This window comes from Phaeoacremonium minimum (genome assembly GCF_000392275.1).
Source record: "Phaeoacremonium minimum UCRPA7 unplaced genomic scaffold PA7_03_scaffold_468, whole genome shotgun sequence".
Taxonomy (NCBI): Eukaryota; Fungi; Ascomycota; class Sordariomycetes; order Togniniales; family Togniniaceae; genus Phaeoacremonium; species Phaeoacremonium minimum.
The window spans coordinates 113,158-130,113 of record NW_006921370.1 but is presented as its reverse complement, the minus strand read 5'-3'; the positions used below and the strand labels follow the sequence as shown (position 1 = coordinate 130,113).

At 51.0% G+C, this 16,956-nt stretch overlaps 5 protein-coding genes across 5 annotated transcripts; 3 read left to right on the top strand and 2 right to left on the bottom strand.

Annotated features, from left to right (window-relative positions):
- Positions 1-350: 350 nt before the first annotated feature.
- On the top strand, positions 351-1,142 carry UCRPA7_6361 (hypothetical protein; the record flags this gene model as incomplete). Its single annotated transcript, XM_007918899.1, has 2 exons — positions 351-668; positions 807-1,142. The coding sequence occupies 2 exons, from the start codon at positions 351-353 to the stop codon at positions 1,140-1,142; spliced, it is 654 nt and encodes a 217-aa protein (XP_007917090.1).
- Positions 1,143-6,080: 4,938 nt separating this feature from the next.
- On the top strand, positions 6,081-6,994 carry UCRPA7_6360 (putative gtp-binding protein gtr2 protein; the record flags this gene model as incomplete). Its single annotated transcript, XM_007918898.1, has 2 exons — positions 6,081-6,085; positions 6,136-6,994. 2 exons carry the CDS (start codon positions 6,081-6,083, stop codon positions 6,992-6,994), a joined length of 864 nt encoding a protein of 287 aa, XP_007917089.1.
- Positions 6,995-7,258: 264 nt separating this feature from the next.
- UCRPA7_6359 (putative anaphase-promoting complex component cut20 apc4 protein) lies at positions 7,259-8,748 on the bottom strand (the record flags this gene model as incomplete). Its single annotated transcript, XM_007918897.1, has 4 exons — positions 7,259-7,533; positions 7,597-7,746; positions 7,808-8,582; positions 8,641-8,748. 4 exons carry the CDS (start codon positions 8,746-8,748, stop codon positions 7,259-7,261), a joined length of 1,308 nt encoding a protein of 435 aa, XP_007917088.1.
- Positions 8,749-10,446: 1,698 nt separating this feature from the next.
- UCRPA7_6358 (putative coatomer subunit delta protein) lies at positions 10,447-12,204 on the bottom strand (the record flags this gene model as incomplete). The annotated part of the gene is made up of 5 exons (XM_007918896.1): positions 10,447-10,536; positions 10,589-11,399; positions 11,450-11,649; positions 11,702-12,145; positions 12,202-12,204. The coding sequence occupies 5 exons, from the start codon at positions 12,202-12,204 to the stop codon at positions 10,447-10,449; spliced, it is 1,548 nt and encodes a 515-aa protein (XP_007917087.1).
- A 772-nt stretch (positions 12,205-12,976) lies between these two features.
- On the top strand, positions 12,977-15,463 carry UCRPA7_6357 (putative conserved glutamic acid-rich protein; the record flags this gene model as incomplete). Its single annotated transcript, XM_007918895.1, has 4 exons — positions 12,977-14,038; positions 14,090-14,858; positions 14,922-15,386; positions 15,441-15,463. The coding sequence occupies 4 exons, from the start codon at positions 12,977-12,979 to the stop codon at positions 15,461-15,463; spliced, it is 2,319 nt and encodes a 772-aa protein (XP_007917086.1).
- Between the last annotated feature and the right edge of the window lie 1,493 nt (positions 15,464-16,956).

The window sequence follows — 16,956 nt, the reverse complement described above, 5'->3', positions numbered from 1 at the left end:
AGTCTTGTCGATGCTGGCCGCACGGCATTGGAGCCGGCGTCTCTCTCTCACTCTCACGCACACACAAACACAGTCGGCAGGCTTGCCGGCGCCTATCTCTATGTAAGTGTGGGATGTGAAAGCATGGAATGGCTTGCCCACGGGCGACCAAGATCCTTATTTGAGGCGATCACTGCCCGCGGCTGCTCCTTCTTCTCGAGTTTCGCGAGTGTCCCCAGCCTGTCTCTCCTTTGCTTCTCTCACGATCTTTCCTGGTGAAATATCTCCTTCACTTATATCCTTGCCTTGATCCCTTCCAGTGCGGTACACGCGTGTTTCTTTGGAAACGTCGATACGTCAGACCCAGCAATATGAAGAACGAGGCCTCCTATTCCGACGCTGAGGTTGAGTCCCATGACCTCCACCTCCAGGCGAAGACCCGCACACTGCGGCTGCTCGATGGCGCCCGCATCAGCGTCACCACGCTGGCTCTTCTCTGCGGGATCACAGTCCTTGGTGTGTCCGGAGATGCCCTGAATGTCTACAACACGACATCAGTATCGCACGATTTTCCCCTGTCGCTCTGGCCCGATGAGTTCAATATTCGCCCCACGGTGGCACTAGTCGTTGGCAGTTCCATTGTGACGGTAACAAACATCGTCGCCCTGCTCTGCAGCAAGGTCAGATACGTAAGGCCTTCCCCCCTTTGTTATTTGCCACTCTGTGGTTCGAGTTTCATCGCTTTCCTTACTGGTTCTGGGAAAAGACTTTGAAGCTATCGTCTAGTTCTGATTGTCGATCTGGGGCTAACACTAGCACTACTATAGCTTCGACACAACACACCCGTCCACACCCCGGTGATGTTCGCGGCTCCCCTAGTTGGCCTGGTGGCGGCACTTATTGCCATGGTTTTCTTCTATGCCGTCAACGCCTCCAATACGGTGGATACTCTCCTTAGCTGGACATGCCGGTGGCACATGGTCTCAATGGATCTGAAACCCCACTTCGGGACCCTATGCAAGGAGAGCCGCGCCGGTGTCTACCTGTCCATCCTGCTCATCCCCATCGAGGCTATAGCTCTGGGCTTGGCCGGATGGGAGCTCAAGGTCGAGAAATTCACCAGCGCCTATGCTCGCGCAAGAAAGGGGAGCCCTGTCGCTTGAGCAGCGCCAATCATGGTGCCTCGGCCTCTCAAAGTGGTCAAGGTATGATATCGGCGGCATTCACATGTGAAGAGAAGACAAGACAAAGGTGCTGCTAGTCTCAGTCTTATCTTGTCTCGATTGCGCAGGCAAACGTTAAGTTGTGTTATTAGAGATTCGCGAGGGCAAGGTCACGGCATTAGACCGTTAAAGTGTACCAATAGTGATTAATGACAGAAGGGTTACCCCCACGATCTGAGCCACGGTACTGTGTACTGCTCCCACGCTGTGATAAATGCTGCAGATAGCTTGATACTGGTAAACCCACTGTGTTGCGCTTGTAGATACATGAGGTTAATGAGCGCGAGCAGCGGGATCCGCCGGGACGGGATGATTGAATGGAGAGACGACGACCTGAAACCAGTGGCTGGGTATATAGAAGCGGCGTTTGAGGATTCTAAATTACTGGACGGTCGCTTATCCGGCATGTTATTGCATGTTGCAAGGACCCTCTGTGTCGGGACGGATATCTATCAAAACCTATCTATTTGCCAAGCCAAAGCGCCTTTTGCCTTATCAGATGGATGAAGCGATCAATACCCCCGACTCACTTTGGCAATTCTGGGGCTGCTACGGATAGTTCTTGTCTTTGGCTCATAAAATTGCTGGCTTGGGTTCTGAATTGCCATTATTTCTGGTGTTCTTCCCTGGTCCTGCATCGTCAGGCGGAGGCTGAGCATGGCGCCCACTGGTCTACACTTTCACCTCTAGCAACATTCAGCAATGGGAAATGAGAGCGCTGCTGTGTCGCCCGATCCTGCGTTATCTTGCTGAACCTGCTTTTGTGCCGACCAAAGTGGTACTTATGGCTGCAGTCACCCGCGAGCTGTAGCCTGTGCAACCAGAAGCGGGCTTGGTAGCCTTGAGCTCCGTATCGCCGTCATATAACTGCACATACGGCTCTGTGCAAAGCCACAGATAAGTCCTATCAGCAATATATTAACAGGCACGTAGCCGATCCTGAGTATCAATTTTGGCCCGAACCAGAACCTGCACCGCAGCAAACGGACGAGCGAAGTGACCAGGTAAGACCGTTGGCCGGTGGCTAGAGTAATTGTGCTAGAAATGGTAAGAGCAGTAGGTTCAGGCTTCATCGCACTTGCCATTATCTTCCCTTGGTCCAGCCTCGATATCTCCTTCCTACCCAGGTTGACGTACAGGCTGCAGTGAGCGCCTAAGACGAATCTGCCACCGAATAAGTAGTAGATGTATTTTCCCTTTGTTGTGGTCCTGGATCCTGTATTTCGTCCCATCCCTCGTGGTCGCACATGTGGCACGTTTACTTGGCCTTTGCGTCTAATATTTGCTGTTCCAAGATACCTAGTTGGATAAGAACCCGTGCAACATCAATTTACGATTGGAATTGGTGCGTTTGGGTGTCGAAACTTGATCCTTCTTTGGAAAATCGGACTACATTTCAATAACTGCACGACACCGTGAATAACGCCTATCATAGGCATTGGAAAAGCCATTGCTGATTTGGCAATTTGATTTGTTCATTCAGTTATTGTTATCTATTCTATTCGGTTCACAACGCCAGTCATCAGACAAACGACTTCGCGGCAGACTTTTCAAAGTCTGACCTATCCCTTCAGCAGGTCTATCTTCGAGAGTAAAACCCGACGAGGTCAAGAAGATGGCTACGGAATTAATAGACCCTCAGAGACGGACTGTGCCAAAAGCAGTAGCTTTTTCGAGCCCTGTTCCTCGGTCATTCGCAGAACGAAAAGCGGTCTTGAATGCCAGCCCAAAGCCGACCCCTATTCCTGAGATCGTGAACGGCGACAATCTGTTGCGCAGAGTCACTCGTCCGCCACCTGGAGATGTCAGTCGACCTCGGAAGCAAGCCTCTGGAGTCAGTCTTAGAAAGCAGAGGAGCGCCTATTTCGAAGACGCCTTTTCTGCAAAGGAAACAGATCCCGTCCGAGAACGCATACGCTGCGAGTCCATTGTCATGGCAGAAGTCAGGACAAATGTCATAGTGAGTGGTTTCTGTGGCAAACGAATGATCTGTAATCACTGCTAAACAATGTGACCAGATTAGTGACGAGTTCGCGTTCATTACTGAGTTCTCCTATCACCTATCGTCTCGATTCCAGAGGCCGGTCTCTTCGATCGTGGTGAACTTACAACATGGTCTCTGTATGTTCTTCGGCGGAACATTCGAGCCGGCATATGTGATGTCGATATTCGCGTTGTCATCGCAGCTACAACCGACAACAAACAAGAGAAACTCGGCCCTCATTTCGAAGCATATGGAGGAGTCACTGGGAGTTGCCCCACCTCGGGGCCTTTTACGCTTCGTCCCACTGCAAGAGGAGAATCTGGCTTACAATGGAAAGACTGTGGCTTGGGAAATTGAAGAATTGGAAAGAACCTCCAATGGTAACGATGAAGTCAACGGCACCGTTCCACCTGTGAGAACGAGGTCGAAGAACCGTCTTAGTATGCGGGTGAGCAGCCCACACTTCATAAATAACTGAATCTGCAATTCTCAGGAGAGATGAGCAGAGAAGGCTTGATGCTGACACAGCTTATAGTCTCTTACCTCATTGAGGACGACTCCAATCCCGGAATTGACACCGCCGGCGAGCGCTGAAGACAACAACTCTTCGGCACCGGGCCTGGCTACGATTTTCCCATCACCGACGGAAGACAAGCCCCTAAGCATCAAAGCCGGCAAACGAAAATTCGGCTTTGTGTCGTCGTTGTTCGGTCGAAGCTCGTCAAGGAACGAAAAGGTGCCGCCAGTAGTATAAGCTCGGTGCGTACAAACATCAATCGCTGCTACAGGCCAAAACGGTTTCGACAAGAGGTCTCTCTTTTTCGAAAAGTAGCCGGTGAGTTATGGCTAATGACTGGGTACGTAGCGATTATAGACATCATTGTAAAGAAACGATTGTGAAGGGCGAATGCACGAACACACTACCAGCAACCGGCTATAGACAAGTCATAAGCGGGGTTCTGATAGAGAGACGATATCAAGGCTCTTTGCTTGTGAAGAGTAGCTTGAAGTTCCTCTTCATTGACCGTATAGAGTAAATTACCTTGTGCCATACAGGTTCAGAGGATTGATGAGAATGCAAGGCTGTGATGGTGATTGCAATTGAAGCTAAGGTAGTGTGCTCCAAGATAAGGTTTTAGGGAACTGGGCACCTGGAGCCCCCCGAAATGTTCGCCAATCATAAGCCGATCGCGTTGACAAGGCGGAGACATCCAACTTCCATCCGTCCATCGACGCAATCAACGCTCGCTGGTGCTACTGCAACAAACCTGGATCTACCTGCCCAGCCAGATATTTGTTTGCCATCTATCAAACTGGCTGTTGATCTGTGCCTATACACGGACAGCTGTTTGTGCGCCCGTCCAGCGCTGGCCTGACCTCCCTACCTTTTCCCACCGACACACCTACTGAATTTCTCACCTGGTCCGAGCGACATTGTCGAATCAGCTGAGCCGCGCGGGCAGTCTCTCATTCATCGTCGCCTGCCGAGCCTAAGGAGTTCCATGTGCTTACTGTCAATCCAATAGCAGGTTGGTCTCGACAGAAATGACTCCTTGACAAATAGATAATCCTGACACTCGAGCCCAGGTTGCCCTGCTCCGTCGCCACAGCCATAGAAACCCATGGTCCTGAGGGACCCTGGGTAAAGTGACGAGCCAGTCGCTCAACCGGATTGCGCTCCCAACACCAGACTCTAGGGCCAACGCCCCATAGTCATTAACAGCCATGGAGGTAAGACATTCCAATTGTTCTTTCAGCCTTCGTTTTCAGAGCGAAACCTGGGACTATCGCTTGTCTCAGCCGGTGCGCGACATCTTGGCCTATTGCATTGGGTGCCCGTCGTAGCGCAGGACAAGGGTCAAGTGCCCGTCTTAAACGCTGTCTGCATCACCGCACTTCGCTTCCCCCACCAAGAGACAGGATCAACCATATCTGGTCCCTTCCCACCGATCCCCGTTGTTCGCCAGCGGCCCTCACAAGTGTCACTTCAGCCGCCTTAGGTATGACTCTAGTTGAGTCACACCTTCTCCAGAGGTGATAGCGCTGAGCCACCGACTATTTGTACGACCGTAAGATGGAAGATCACCGTGTTTTGCCAACCTGTCACTCTGGTTTGTCCTGTCTTAAGTAAGAAGAGCCAGCGGAGGAGACCGACAATCCGAGGTACTTAGTGTTAGCCTTCATCTTATGACGCCCAGCCTGTCATCTCCCGAAGCGAGGCAGGCACCTCGTCACTCGTTTCCAGATCTAGTGGATGCCAACATCGAATTCGAGGGCTTGCTGCGGATCTGGCAAACAGACTCCCGTAGTGACGGGCCGTTGCCGAGCGAGATCCCATAGTCGTCATGTGCAAACATATTACTGCCAGCGCCTTGTTTCGGTAGCGGCAGCCAGCACACAACAAGTCGAGCTTCAGCTGATGCGGCATATACATGTCGTGAACACGGTCCTGTTGTGGAAGCATTTACCCAGATGCGCAGTAGCGACGACAGTGACCCCCTTATCACCATTTCATTATGTCTACCCAGAGCTCTGATGACGATATCCCTGCATTTCGCAAGTTGGGTAGACGACAGAAAAGCCCTGTCAGGTTCATGAGTCCAGCAACGCTAAATCTTGAACGTGTGTTTGAACAGAATCGACAGCGCCTCCAACGAAAAGATGGCGCAAAAGCCCCGGAGCCTGAACCCGCGGCAGGTTTATTAGCAAAGGGAAAGCCCAAGCTTATGTTGATGGGACAACGAAGGTATGATTCTAGAGAGGCCCATTCTTAGCATCGCTGATGTGTCGATATCAGGAGTGGCAAATCTTCTATATCGAGTGTTGTGTTTCACAAGCTTCCGCCCAGCGAGACGCTGTTCTTAGAGTCGACCGCGCGCATACAAAAAGACTCCATGGCGTAAGTCTCTCATAGAAAGATCTGTCGTCATTATGCTAAACGAGCTGTAGATCGTTCATGGATTTTCAAGTCTGGGACTTCCCCGGCCAGATTGATGTCTTTGATAACCCAAATTTCGACATCGAGGCTGTATTCGGTGAGATAGGGGCGTTGATATGGGTGATCGACGCACAAGATGACTATCTCGAGGCTGTTGCGAGACTGAACAACACCATCCTCAATCTGCAACGGACATATCCGAACATAAATATCGAGGTGTTCATTCACAAAGTTGACGGTCTATCGGACGACTACAAACTGGATATCCAGAGAGATATCACTATCCGCATTCAGGACGAGCTCTCCGATGAGGGCTTCGAAAACGCGCCTGTAACATTCCACCTGACTAGTATCTACAACCACTCTATCTTCGAGGCCTTCAGCAAGGTCATTCAGAAGCTGATTCCGCGCCTCGGTCAACTGGAGGCAATGCTCACCTCGCTGTGCCGTACATGCCGCTTTGAGAAGGCGTACTTGTTCGATGTTCTCAGCAAGATTTACATCGCCACGGACAGCGCACCCGCAGACATGGCATCATATGAGATCTGCTCCGACTACATCGACGTGATCATCGACGTGACGGAGGTCTACGGCAGTTGGAACCGGTCCAAGGGGTACCGCGAGCAGCTCGAGGGCCCGCCGTGGAACCAGAAGCTCGAGGATCAGGTCGCGTGCAACTGGGCCGAGAGCGCTGTCGTAGTGGCCGAGGGCAGCCGGCCCATCATGTTGCGCGAGGTGGATAAGTACCTGGCGCTCGTCGCAATCATGAAGGAGGGCTCGGGCGACAAGATGCCGCTGGTCAACATGAACGTCGATGTCGTGGTCAAGGGCCTCACGGAGTTCTTTGATATTACCAAGCCGAAGAAATGATCTTCGGTGCGCGGCTTAAAATGGCGGGTGCGAATGAAAGTATCAGTGTGGGCGTTTTGCTTGTAGTGTTCTGAATATATCAACTTGTCTATGTAAGACTTATGAAAGCGAGACGTTGCCCTGCTACTGTAATGCCCGAGTCTAATCTGACCTCTCTCCCTACTGCCATTTTTTCATTTTATCATACAACCGTGTAAACATGAGAGATCATGATCCCGTGGCGTTTCATTCCTCTTCCTCCTCCACAACCTCCATCTCGAAGCCCTACTTCGAGACGTTGTGTTCGGGCAGGGTGAAGACTTTGTAGGTAGTTTTATCTCTTCCGAGCAGACATATCCTCACAGGGATATCGCCTCTAGCGGTAGCCGCTGGCTTGACTTCCATTCGTACCGGCGCGAATTTCGGATCGTCTGGGAGTGCCATTGGTGATAGATCAGTCATGGCGACGGGACGCGCCGGAGGAAGTGAGCCTTCGGTGTGCGGCGAGTAGGAGATATGTGAGGCCGATAACGGCACCTGGAGGACAGAAGGTGACTTGCCTGCATGAAGACGTCAGTATCGCAGATTTTCATATACTATCTGGCAGAAACAAGCTGCCTTACCTTCAGGATACCATAGCACTAGCAAAGTGTCGTCATCAAGGAATTTGAAGTCTACTATGGTGCCCCCTTGTATGGACAAGCCACCCGTGGTCATCACAACAGCGCCGCTGATGCCATTGATGACCTGGATGCTCGTGCGGAAAATGTATACTAGCAACTCCTATTAGTATCAAAAAGGGACGCAGATGAATCATGACAAATAGAGACATACTGTCGCCTGGTCGTTCCTCAATCGTGATGGCGGTATAGGTTAGGCCGTCGATCCCGTCCGGCCGTCTCACAGAACACATTTTGAGGTCGTAGTCGGAGATCTTCAACCCACCAACGTCGATCTTGCTTGGCTGATTGCCGAAGCGCACGCTTCTCTTCAGCGCCTCTGCAATCCCTGTGGCGACAAGACTGGACCGACTGTTGAAGAGGTCGAGGAGGAAGTCAAGCGAGGGCAGTGCCTTCATGTACTGCTGTCCGGCCTCGAACTTCTTGATGTGCGTGTCAAGCATTTCGAGCAGACAGGGCTGGCCATCTCCTACGTGAGGCTTCGCAATGTCCCGGTTCTCCTGGGTCGAATCCCCAAGGAATATGCTCAGCGGGCTCATGAGCAGATATTTCTGTATGTATGCGAGGACCTTCCCATTGTCCATGGTTGCCTCCTTTTCGGAGAGCTCTTCGGCTGCGGAGGAGGACGCGAGCTGGTCGATCATGAACCTCAGCCAGACTGAGAAAACGCCCCAAAGATCGAGCTCTTCCATGACTATGAGCAGGATCTTGTGACACGCGAGCGTCACGGCCGACAATATGTCGATCAAGCGCGAGATCAGCGCAGTGCTGAAGCCGATGGAGTCTCCGGACTCGTGGAAGCGAGCAAGTCCTAGTAGCCGACTAAGAATCAGGGAGCAACGCTCGAGCGCGGGGAGCATGTTCTCGTGGACGAGATGGCGGAGATTTATCAGTCCCTCTACAACGGCCTTGTCCCAGCGCTTATGACCCTATCCGGCCGTCAGTCAGGTAATTCGAGAGATATCTTCCATACTAGAAGTCACTCACTCTTTCAGCGAGACTATCGACAAGCCACTCCTTCACGGGTGGATAGACGTGGCCAGTCACAACAGTGTGATACAATGCCTGCACAATACTTACCGGGCCGCCTGGCATGGATTGTAGGTCTTCCGTGATGCCAAGTAAGAAACGTGAGGGCAACTCTCGTGTGGACTTCCACTCGCTCTTCATATGGAGATAAGTTTGTTTGATGTATCTGAGCAATGTCTGAAACGTTCGTGTCTTGTGGGCTAACAGGGGGAGATTGACAGGACAATAGGAGACAAAGTGAAGATCCATGGGTACAAGGTACAGGGTGTTGGGTTCGCCGTTTCGAGGTCGAAGGAGGAGAGAGTGCGTGGAGACTTCAGAATGAGAGGCATGATGGCAGAGTTGCAGAGGCGGTATCTTTTCCTGCCCTGGGTTGGAGCCATAGTTAAAGCTGCCGACCACCAAGATGTCGTAGATGTAAAGGTGAATGCGGCCGTCGTCTGTCCCAACAATGGTGATTTCGACTGAATTGACATCGTTTGGAAGCAAAGCAGGGAAGCAGATATCAAGACCCTGTCTTGTGGCGAAAAGCAATGAATCCTCCCTGGGCCTATTAGCTATGTAAAGATCCGCGTTGGAGACTATGATACATACCCTGTTCCTCCTGACATAGGTAACGGGCTTATTTTGGGAAGGGCGGTATCGATTTCGAGAAAAGTGAGCTCATGTGGAAGGTCTGGTATGGCATGAAGATTATCTTCATCTTGGACACGGTCAAGGCCGGTGGTGTCTGATAATAGAGCTTGCCATGACTTCTTGCCCTTCTCGATTCTCCTGAGATGGTGCTGCCCAGTCAAATTGCGACCCCCGGCAATGTAAGCGATTGTGGTATCATCTGCTTCTCCTATAGGTAATGCAAACACAGTGTTGTGGCTCTCCATGGATACCAGCCGGACGAAGTTATTGCTAAGTCCAAGCACAACATATGATCCTGCCAACAGCATTAGTCGAATGTTCACCTGTGATTGAAGGCTTGAGGACCACCATCTGTCTTCCATCTGAGAGCCTTTGCCGTAACAGCTGGTGTAGTTCTATCAACTAACTTGGCCACCGACTGCCCGCCAGACCTCCAAAAGCAGAGGGTGCTGTCATTATGAATGGTTGCAACAAGATCGATCACCGGTGATGTTGAGACGAGCCCATTTGATACCGGAACATCAAATGTGCTGCTGCTGAAGAGCTTCAGCTGTGGAGGGGCGGCCATGCTTGGCAGATAGCACTATGCGAAGGCACACTCTGGGATTCTCCTGATACATTGGACTTGCATTACGTAGAGTTATAGTGTCGCTCAGACATCTCCTTGTGCCGTTCCTCGCTCTGTCGTTGGTTTGCCTGCTCATCAGAAGCGGTAGACGCGTTGTGGTCCTGACCGCGTTTTAGTGGCAGAAATACAGCACTCCTCACAGTGAGCGACCCCTCCTTAGCGCCTGCCATACCAAAAGACAATTATCATCATCAGGCAATCACACCATACTTGATGCTCACAAAAGAATTTCAACGCACGTAAATGATTGGGGAGTTTCGTCTCTAAGAAGGTTCAAGATTGGTGTGTTACTAACATCTGGTTTGTAACAAGACGTGAAACTGTCCATGGGCGAAATGTTTTACTGGGCATAAGCTTTCATGAGCTGCAACACTTTTATTCACATGTCTGCTTCATCTCTAGTCAAGCTCTACCAATTCATTATAGACACCGAGACCAGCCGCTGGATAATGCCTTTTTGAAAACCAAAGCCATCCTGTATCGCCAACCTTGAGCATCGTTTACTCGATCAAATAGGACTCTGCAAGAGACTTGATCTCTTTCGAGAACGTCACGTCCTCGTTTTCCTCGACGAGAGCTACTGACGTAACCTATAGATGTGTTAGAAGCCTGTAGGTCACCATTTAGACAGTTATAACTTACATCAACATCCACAAAAGGCGTGGTCTTCGAGAATCGAACTTGCATGGGGAAGAACTCGTTCTCGTCATCAGCTTGCGCCTCGAATTCGAATGAGCCATTGGGGTTGTCCTCATTGACTGTTCCAATTGTCCATTCTAGGCTGTCTCCTGAGACATCATACGTAGCATCGAAGCTCGAGACTGTGGGCTCGCTGCTTGAGTACGGGATCACAACACTGACGTCCTTGAGCGAGTCTCCCCCGGTTAGCTCATACTCGACGGTCATGGTATAGCTACCATCAGAGCCCTTATTAACCCAGACGGTGAAGCTGATCGGCACAGCACTTGTGTCGTCCGCCTTAGGAGTGGCGCGCCATCTGAGGACACCAACCGAGTTATTAACGGGGAAGCCCCTGGCTGTATTACTCATCTGAATGACCTTGGAGCTGTTGAACAGGTTACGGTCCACGTTAGGGTGTGTCCGGAATTGGGCACCGTGTGTGGGAGTTGCATTGAGAGCAAGCTTGACCTTGGTCAAGGTGGCATCGGATATGCGGAGGTTCAGATCACCGCTGATAGAGATAGAGTTGACAGCACCCTCCCGTGAGAGTTTGGCCGTGATAGACTCTGAGATGGTGACGTGGATGGCATCCCTGTCAAGGGTTGTGGATGTGCGGGCTGCAGCGGGCTCTACAGCAGTCGGGGTCGCGGCAACAGGCACGAGAGGCGTATCATCGACTTCCGGTCCCATATCTCCCCGTACTCGCTCGAACATATCTGTGGTCTTGGACTTCTTGCCCAATTGCATGCCCTTTGCCTTCGGCGCCGAGAACCTGTATCCATATTAGCAACATCGCCTACATTGGTAGCCACCATTGCATACTTCTTGTTCTTCTCAGCTTCGTATGTGTCATATGTATCGGTGACAGCAGGACGGGACGGAGGGGTGTATGTTGGATAGACTGGAGTTCGAGGCATGCCACCCATACCTCCGCCGTGGCCACTACGTGCTGATTCCTTTCGCTGCATCTCGAGCTGCTTGGCTTTCCTCTTGCGCTCCTCGGTGGCCTCCAATTCTTTGTTCTACGAAATGGTTAGCTCCTCCTAAAGTCCATAGATGGACAGCCAGCCGTACCCTTGCGATAATTTCCTGGATGCGCTCCTCGTGACTCTCCATCTCCAGGAATGTCTTGATTTGGCTGATGGTGAGGTTCTCCCTATAACCTAGAGTTACCAGCTCATCGAAGGCACTGAGTAGCTCGTAAGCATTTTTGGTGATCTCCCTCTCGTCTAGACTCTTGCAGGTAGTGGTGACGACTTGGGCGAAGAGGTGTAGGGAATCGATGTCTTGGAGGATATTGGACTGGCGGTTGGTGATGAGAACCATGTACAGCTCGTCCAGCGGTTGGTATACGAAGCGAACATTATCCTGCTCAACGGTCGTATGCTGCGTGCTGCTATCGGCGAGCTTTGGGAAGGAGGCGAGGAGGGCTTCGATTCGAGATCGAGGCATCTCGCGGAACTGTCGCGACAGCACCGCTTTACCCCCACGGGTACAAATGGAGGCAGCGAGGACGACCTAGACAAAGTCTCGTTAGCTAATTGACTGCTTCCAGCAGCTCTATGATGACATACCATCTTGACGACCAGAACAAGAGGACTCGACTAATCTGGCTGTCTTGTGGAGTGTTTCTGGACAATTGATCGGTAGGCAAAGGGGAAGGGGGGTTCAGGTCCACCTGGCTGGTCTCGACAGCTTCCACCACTATCAATTAATTCATGGTGCTGTTCTGTCCTTTATGTGGGCTTGGCCCGTGCACCAAGCAAGGCTGCCAGCGACACTTTGGACTGCGAAATAAGCTAGACCAAAAGTGGTGAGGCGTCTGTCCAGCTTCCGCCGCACTTTCTTTGGTCGCGTCGCCCTGCATGTCAGAGACGTTCCTTCCTTCCTCCTGCTACCTACCGACCCAAAACATCAAACGATCCGACAACAACAAATACAATCGGCTGTGTGCAACAAGAACTATCACCTGCATCACAGTTCACTCAGCTGTCACGCCTAGTATCTGGCATCTTCTACGGTAGCCTAGTCTATTACCTAAGGAGAGATTGGGAGCCCTCGTCAGCTTTGTGTTGCCCAAGATCTGGTAGCCTGGACAGCTTGAGTCAGAAGTCGCCAGCTCTCGAAGGTGGGAAACGCTTCACTCTTCCGGTCTCCGCATCACGATATTTACTATTCGACAAATTTTAACAACATAAATCCGTCGACATCCCCAAGCTGTGACCACCATGAGTTCTTCTTGAAACTGCAACGTACAGACAGTCAACATTATCCGGCCGCTCTCTTAAGTCCGCCGGCAATAGCCATTACAGAACAAGCTTAGTATCGCGGCACACCACAGATATCACCATGATGGAAGGCGTCCTAGGCGATCAGCCTCATGCTGAGTTGCAACATGAAATCGATTACGATAATACCGAGTTTGATGTCGGCAAAGCGCCAGGGGATGACTTTGATTTCGACCTTGGCGATGGAAATATTGTACAGGGCGATCATCTTGAAACTGGAATAGATAACAAAATCGAGTTGACGGAGCATGCTAATGGTCATGACGTCGACAGCTATGGCGAGTCATATCAAGTGACCCAAGAGGACACCCAGGGTAACGATGCAGAGGTAAAAGACGATGTTGGCGAGCACGAGATCGACTATGATCACGATGACATTGGTGAGTCTCTTCATGTGCCTGCTATCGACGAGGAGATGGGCGATTCTATGGCACAGGAGGATCAAGATGTGGAGGACACGAATGAGAGTTACGAGGGATTGGACTACGATGTTGGAAACGACGCGGAGGCGACGGGTCAAGACGGAAGCAATTCAGAGGCTCCGCACTTAGGCGTCCAGGGCTCCGAGGATTTTCAATCAGGACAGGAGACTGTGGACGAGTCTGACCTCCAAGCGACGGATTTTCCGTCCGTAAGCGAAGCTCATGGTGAAACTGGGGAAGTGCCGCAAGGTGGAGCTGAGAGACAAGAGGGTCTTTCTCCAGGACACGATGCAACTCTCATCCCCCAACTCGGCGCTCTCGATGGCAATGGTCAAGCAGATGAAAACGAGCATGACGCTAATGCAGTGGATCCCCTACCTGAAGGCGCTCAGTCTAGCGACATACTTGACGACGAATATGATGAGTCTGCGTATTCTATGGAAGACGGTAATGCCTATAACAGCCAGGATTTTGCAGCTGCACAGCCAGATGTGACGTTCTGTTATCGTCACGACGAATACTCGCTCTTTGCGGAGTCGCCCGACGACGACCCGAATACATACTTCCTCGCAGACACTGAAGCTTTAAATCAGCCGCTGTGCGACTTCTTGACTAAGATTCGTGGCATCATTGCGGGCGAGGTTTCTCCTCAAGATGAAATCGTGCTGCGAGTCGATGGCCTAGGACTCGAATTTGGTGAGGTATGTTTTAAACCCCATCCCGCTCGAGAACTGTAGCTGACTAGATATCAGACTACGACAAGAGAATTCCTTGATCGGACGACCTTCGGCCAAATCATCGACCTTCACGATCGTCTGGTGAAGCTGGATGATGCTGCAGCTTCCCGTAACCTCTATGTGTATTTGATTACACGCCCAAATTGCCTGAACCGATTTGGTGAACTGACCAGTGGCGTTACTGACGGCAAGGGTTTGTCCTCTTTCGAACGCTATTTTGATGCCCCTTCGCCTGGCGATGATGCTCTTGGTAACGGGTCCCATGGCGCCTCTCCGGAAGGCGAGGCCCTTGGTGACTCCATAAACGACAGCCACTCTATCGCTGCAGATAATGCCGGTGAAGATGACAATGTGGAGCAACTTATTGAGGAAACGGTGACCGTCGACATCGAGCAGATAGATTCCGAGCATGGCAATACCGAGTTCACTGGGAACGGTGTTGAAGAGGTGACACAAATAACCCATACGGAATTTCTAGAAGGCGATGGGTACCCTGAGGCTCCTGATCATAGCGAAGCAGAGATCCAGCAAACTGAGATGGAAGACGAGTTCTTGCAAAATCTTGACGAACAAGGTCATGAAGAGGTACTTGCAGAATCCGGCATAGACTCCAACTGGGCAAAGCGAGAAGGGATTGACTTCAATCATCCCGAGGACCATCATGCAAATGGAGAGGCGCAAGAAAACAAAGTAATTGATGCGGCGCAAGAAGAAGAGCTCTTCGACTATGATGACAATGAAGAGTTTGACGAGCAAGTTGAAGTACAAGATGCGAACCAAGGTGGTAGGTTCTTTCCATGCAACTTTCACCCCTTTCATCCAAAGACTAACTTGCCATGTTCCTTAGGTGAGGCACCATCTGATCCGCATGATAATGAATCTTTAACAATTCCTCAATCAAATGACGAAAGCAGTCATGCGCAGCATGAGATTGACTATGCAGCTGCCGAAGATCTACTCGAAACTGAGGCACCTGTAGAGGTAAATACGACACCTTCACGTCTTCCAGATACTCTAGAAATCCCCTTGGATGTTGCGCAATCTGGAACACCACCACCTGTATCCGATAATACAAGCGCGAGCAACACCCTGAACGGGGAAGAAATCGACTTTGACGATGATGTGATGGCGGCGCCGGCTGTCACTGACGCTATTACCGACGCCCCGCACTCCTTTGACTCTGGAGTTGATGAAATTGACTGGGATCACGACGAAGACGAGATTCTGGACGGAAATGAAACTAACCTGTCAAGCAACTCTGCAAAGAGAAGCAGACAATTGGATACAGAAGCTGGCCTGGATGATGAAAATGGTATGTCGTCCGTGTTTGAGAGTCTCGTCTGCGGGTAGACTAACATTGCTACAGCCGTCAAGCGTCGTCGAACATAGGTCCTTACACGATCTTTCATCTCCACGGTCCGACAAACCAGTCCGCTGGCCTGATGATGGCGTAGTTGTAGTGCAACTTCACCCTTATCTACACCCACGGATACCTCCATACCCCCTTAATCCTCTACCTTTTCCCAAGCACATTGCGCTCTCAATAACCGCAGGTCTCATCACGAAGCAGATTATGTCGTACCGGCCGGAGGATCGATTTTTAGGTAAGTTAGAACTCGAGCATTTTGACCGGAACGAATCGCGCTGGCTTTCGACCAATTTCTGCCGTTGGTTCTGGTAGCCACTTGGCATGCAGACCTCTCAAAATGTACGAATATGGTTTTTTTTTTATTACGCGTGGCTGGCGTTTTCTTCGTGGCAATATACCCTAAAGTCTTCGGCACGTTATCTCTGCTATCTCATTTTGGCATTGATGACCTGTAGGCGAAGGGTCCAGGCCGTGGCTTTGTTATGGTTGTCTTGTATGAAAATGTTGAATCAGATGTGATCTTCTGATTGCAATGCAGTGTGGGGGAGTTGACGGCGTTTCTTGGCGTCTCTAGAAGAAGGCTCGAGGTGCCTTGTTCTAGGGCTGAGTCTATCGATGCAAGTCTCAAGATGAGGTATACCTGGGATTGTTCGTCTAAGAGGCTTGCCAGGGCCCCTTGTCCACGAGCACCTACCTACTCGAGTAATTCTCCGGTTGCTTCGTTGATATTACTTTGCCGAGTGACGTTAGGAGAGATAGTCTTTGAGCAACTTAGATAATTGTGACACTTTGTCAATAAGGTTCCAGTGTTAGACGCGTGCGGACGTGACCTGATATATCTGCGGTGTAATTCACCACATTCCATCCAGCTCATCCCGGCTTGGTGTGGTGGACCTCAAGCGTCGTCACCAGTGGTGCAGAGAAGGGGTCTACAAGGGGACTTTTCCTGCCGGCGATTCGGGATTGAGCATGTCTCCGTGGCTACATACATACATACATACATACATAACCCTTCTAGGAGGGTTTGGAGCTTGAAAAGCAGACATGAATCTCGAGATCTGATGGGTGATTGGGCTGTGGCTGCGCTGCGTTCCGGCTCTTCCATGCCCAGTGTCGATCGCGCGACGGGGGCAAGCCCCTGAGCGGATTTCCAGGTGGCAGGCATTCCCCGCCGACATTGGGTATTACGAGCTCTCCTTCCGCTTCTTTTGGTGGGGTGATCCCTTGCCTCGTGCAGATTCGCCCGCTAACCTGACTTTACTGCTGCGACTGAATATGTAGATGCCAGGGGGGACTTAGTTGAAAAATTCATTTCAGCTTTTGGCTGGCGTCCGTATTCCCCTTGATAGTCTCAAGACGCGCTGCGCTTGGTACGGGTGCGCTTTTCGTATTCTTGACGGGCAGCTTAGTAGTGATAACTTGAGGGCAAGCACTAACGCTAGATAGGCTACCTAGTATCTATCGATAATGACTTTTGCTTTACTTTTGGTAGACGATGGGCGATAGCAAGTGG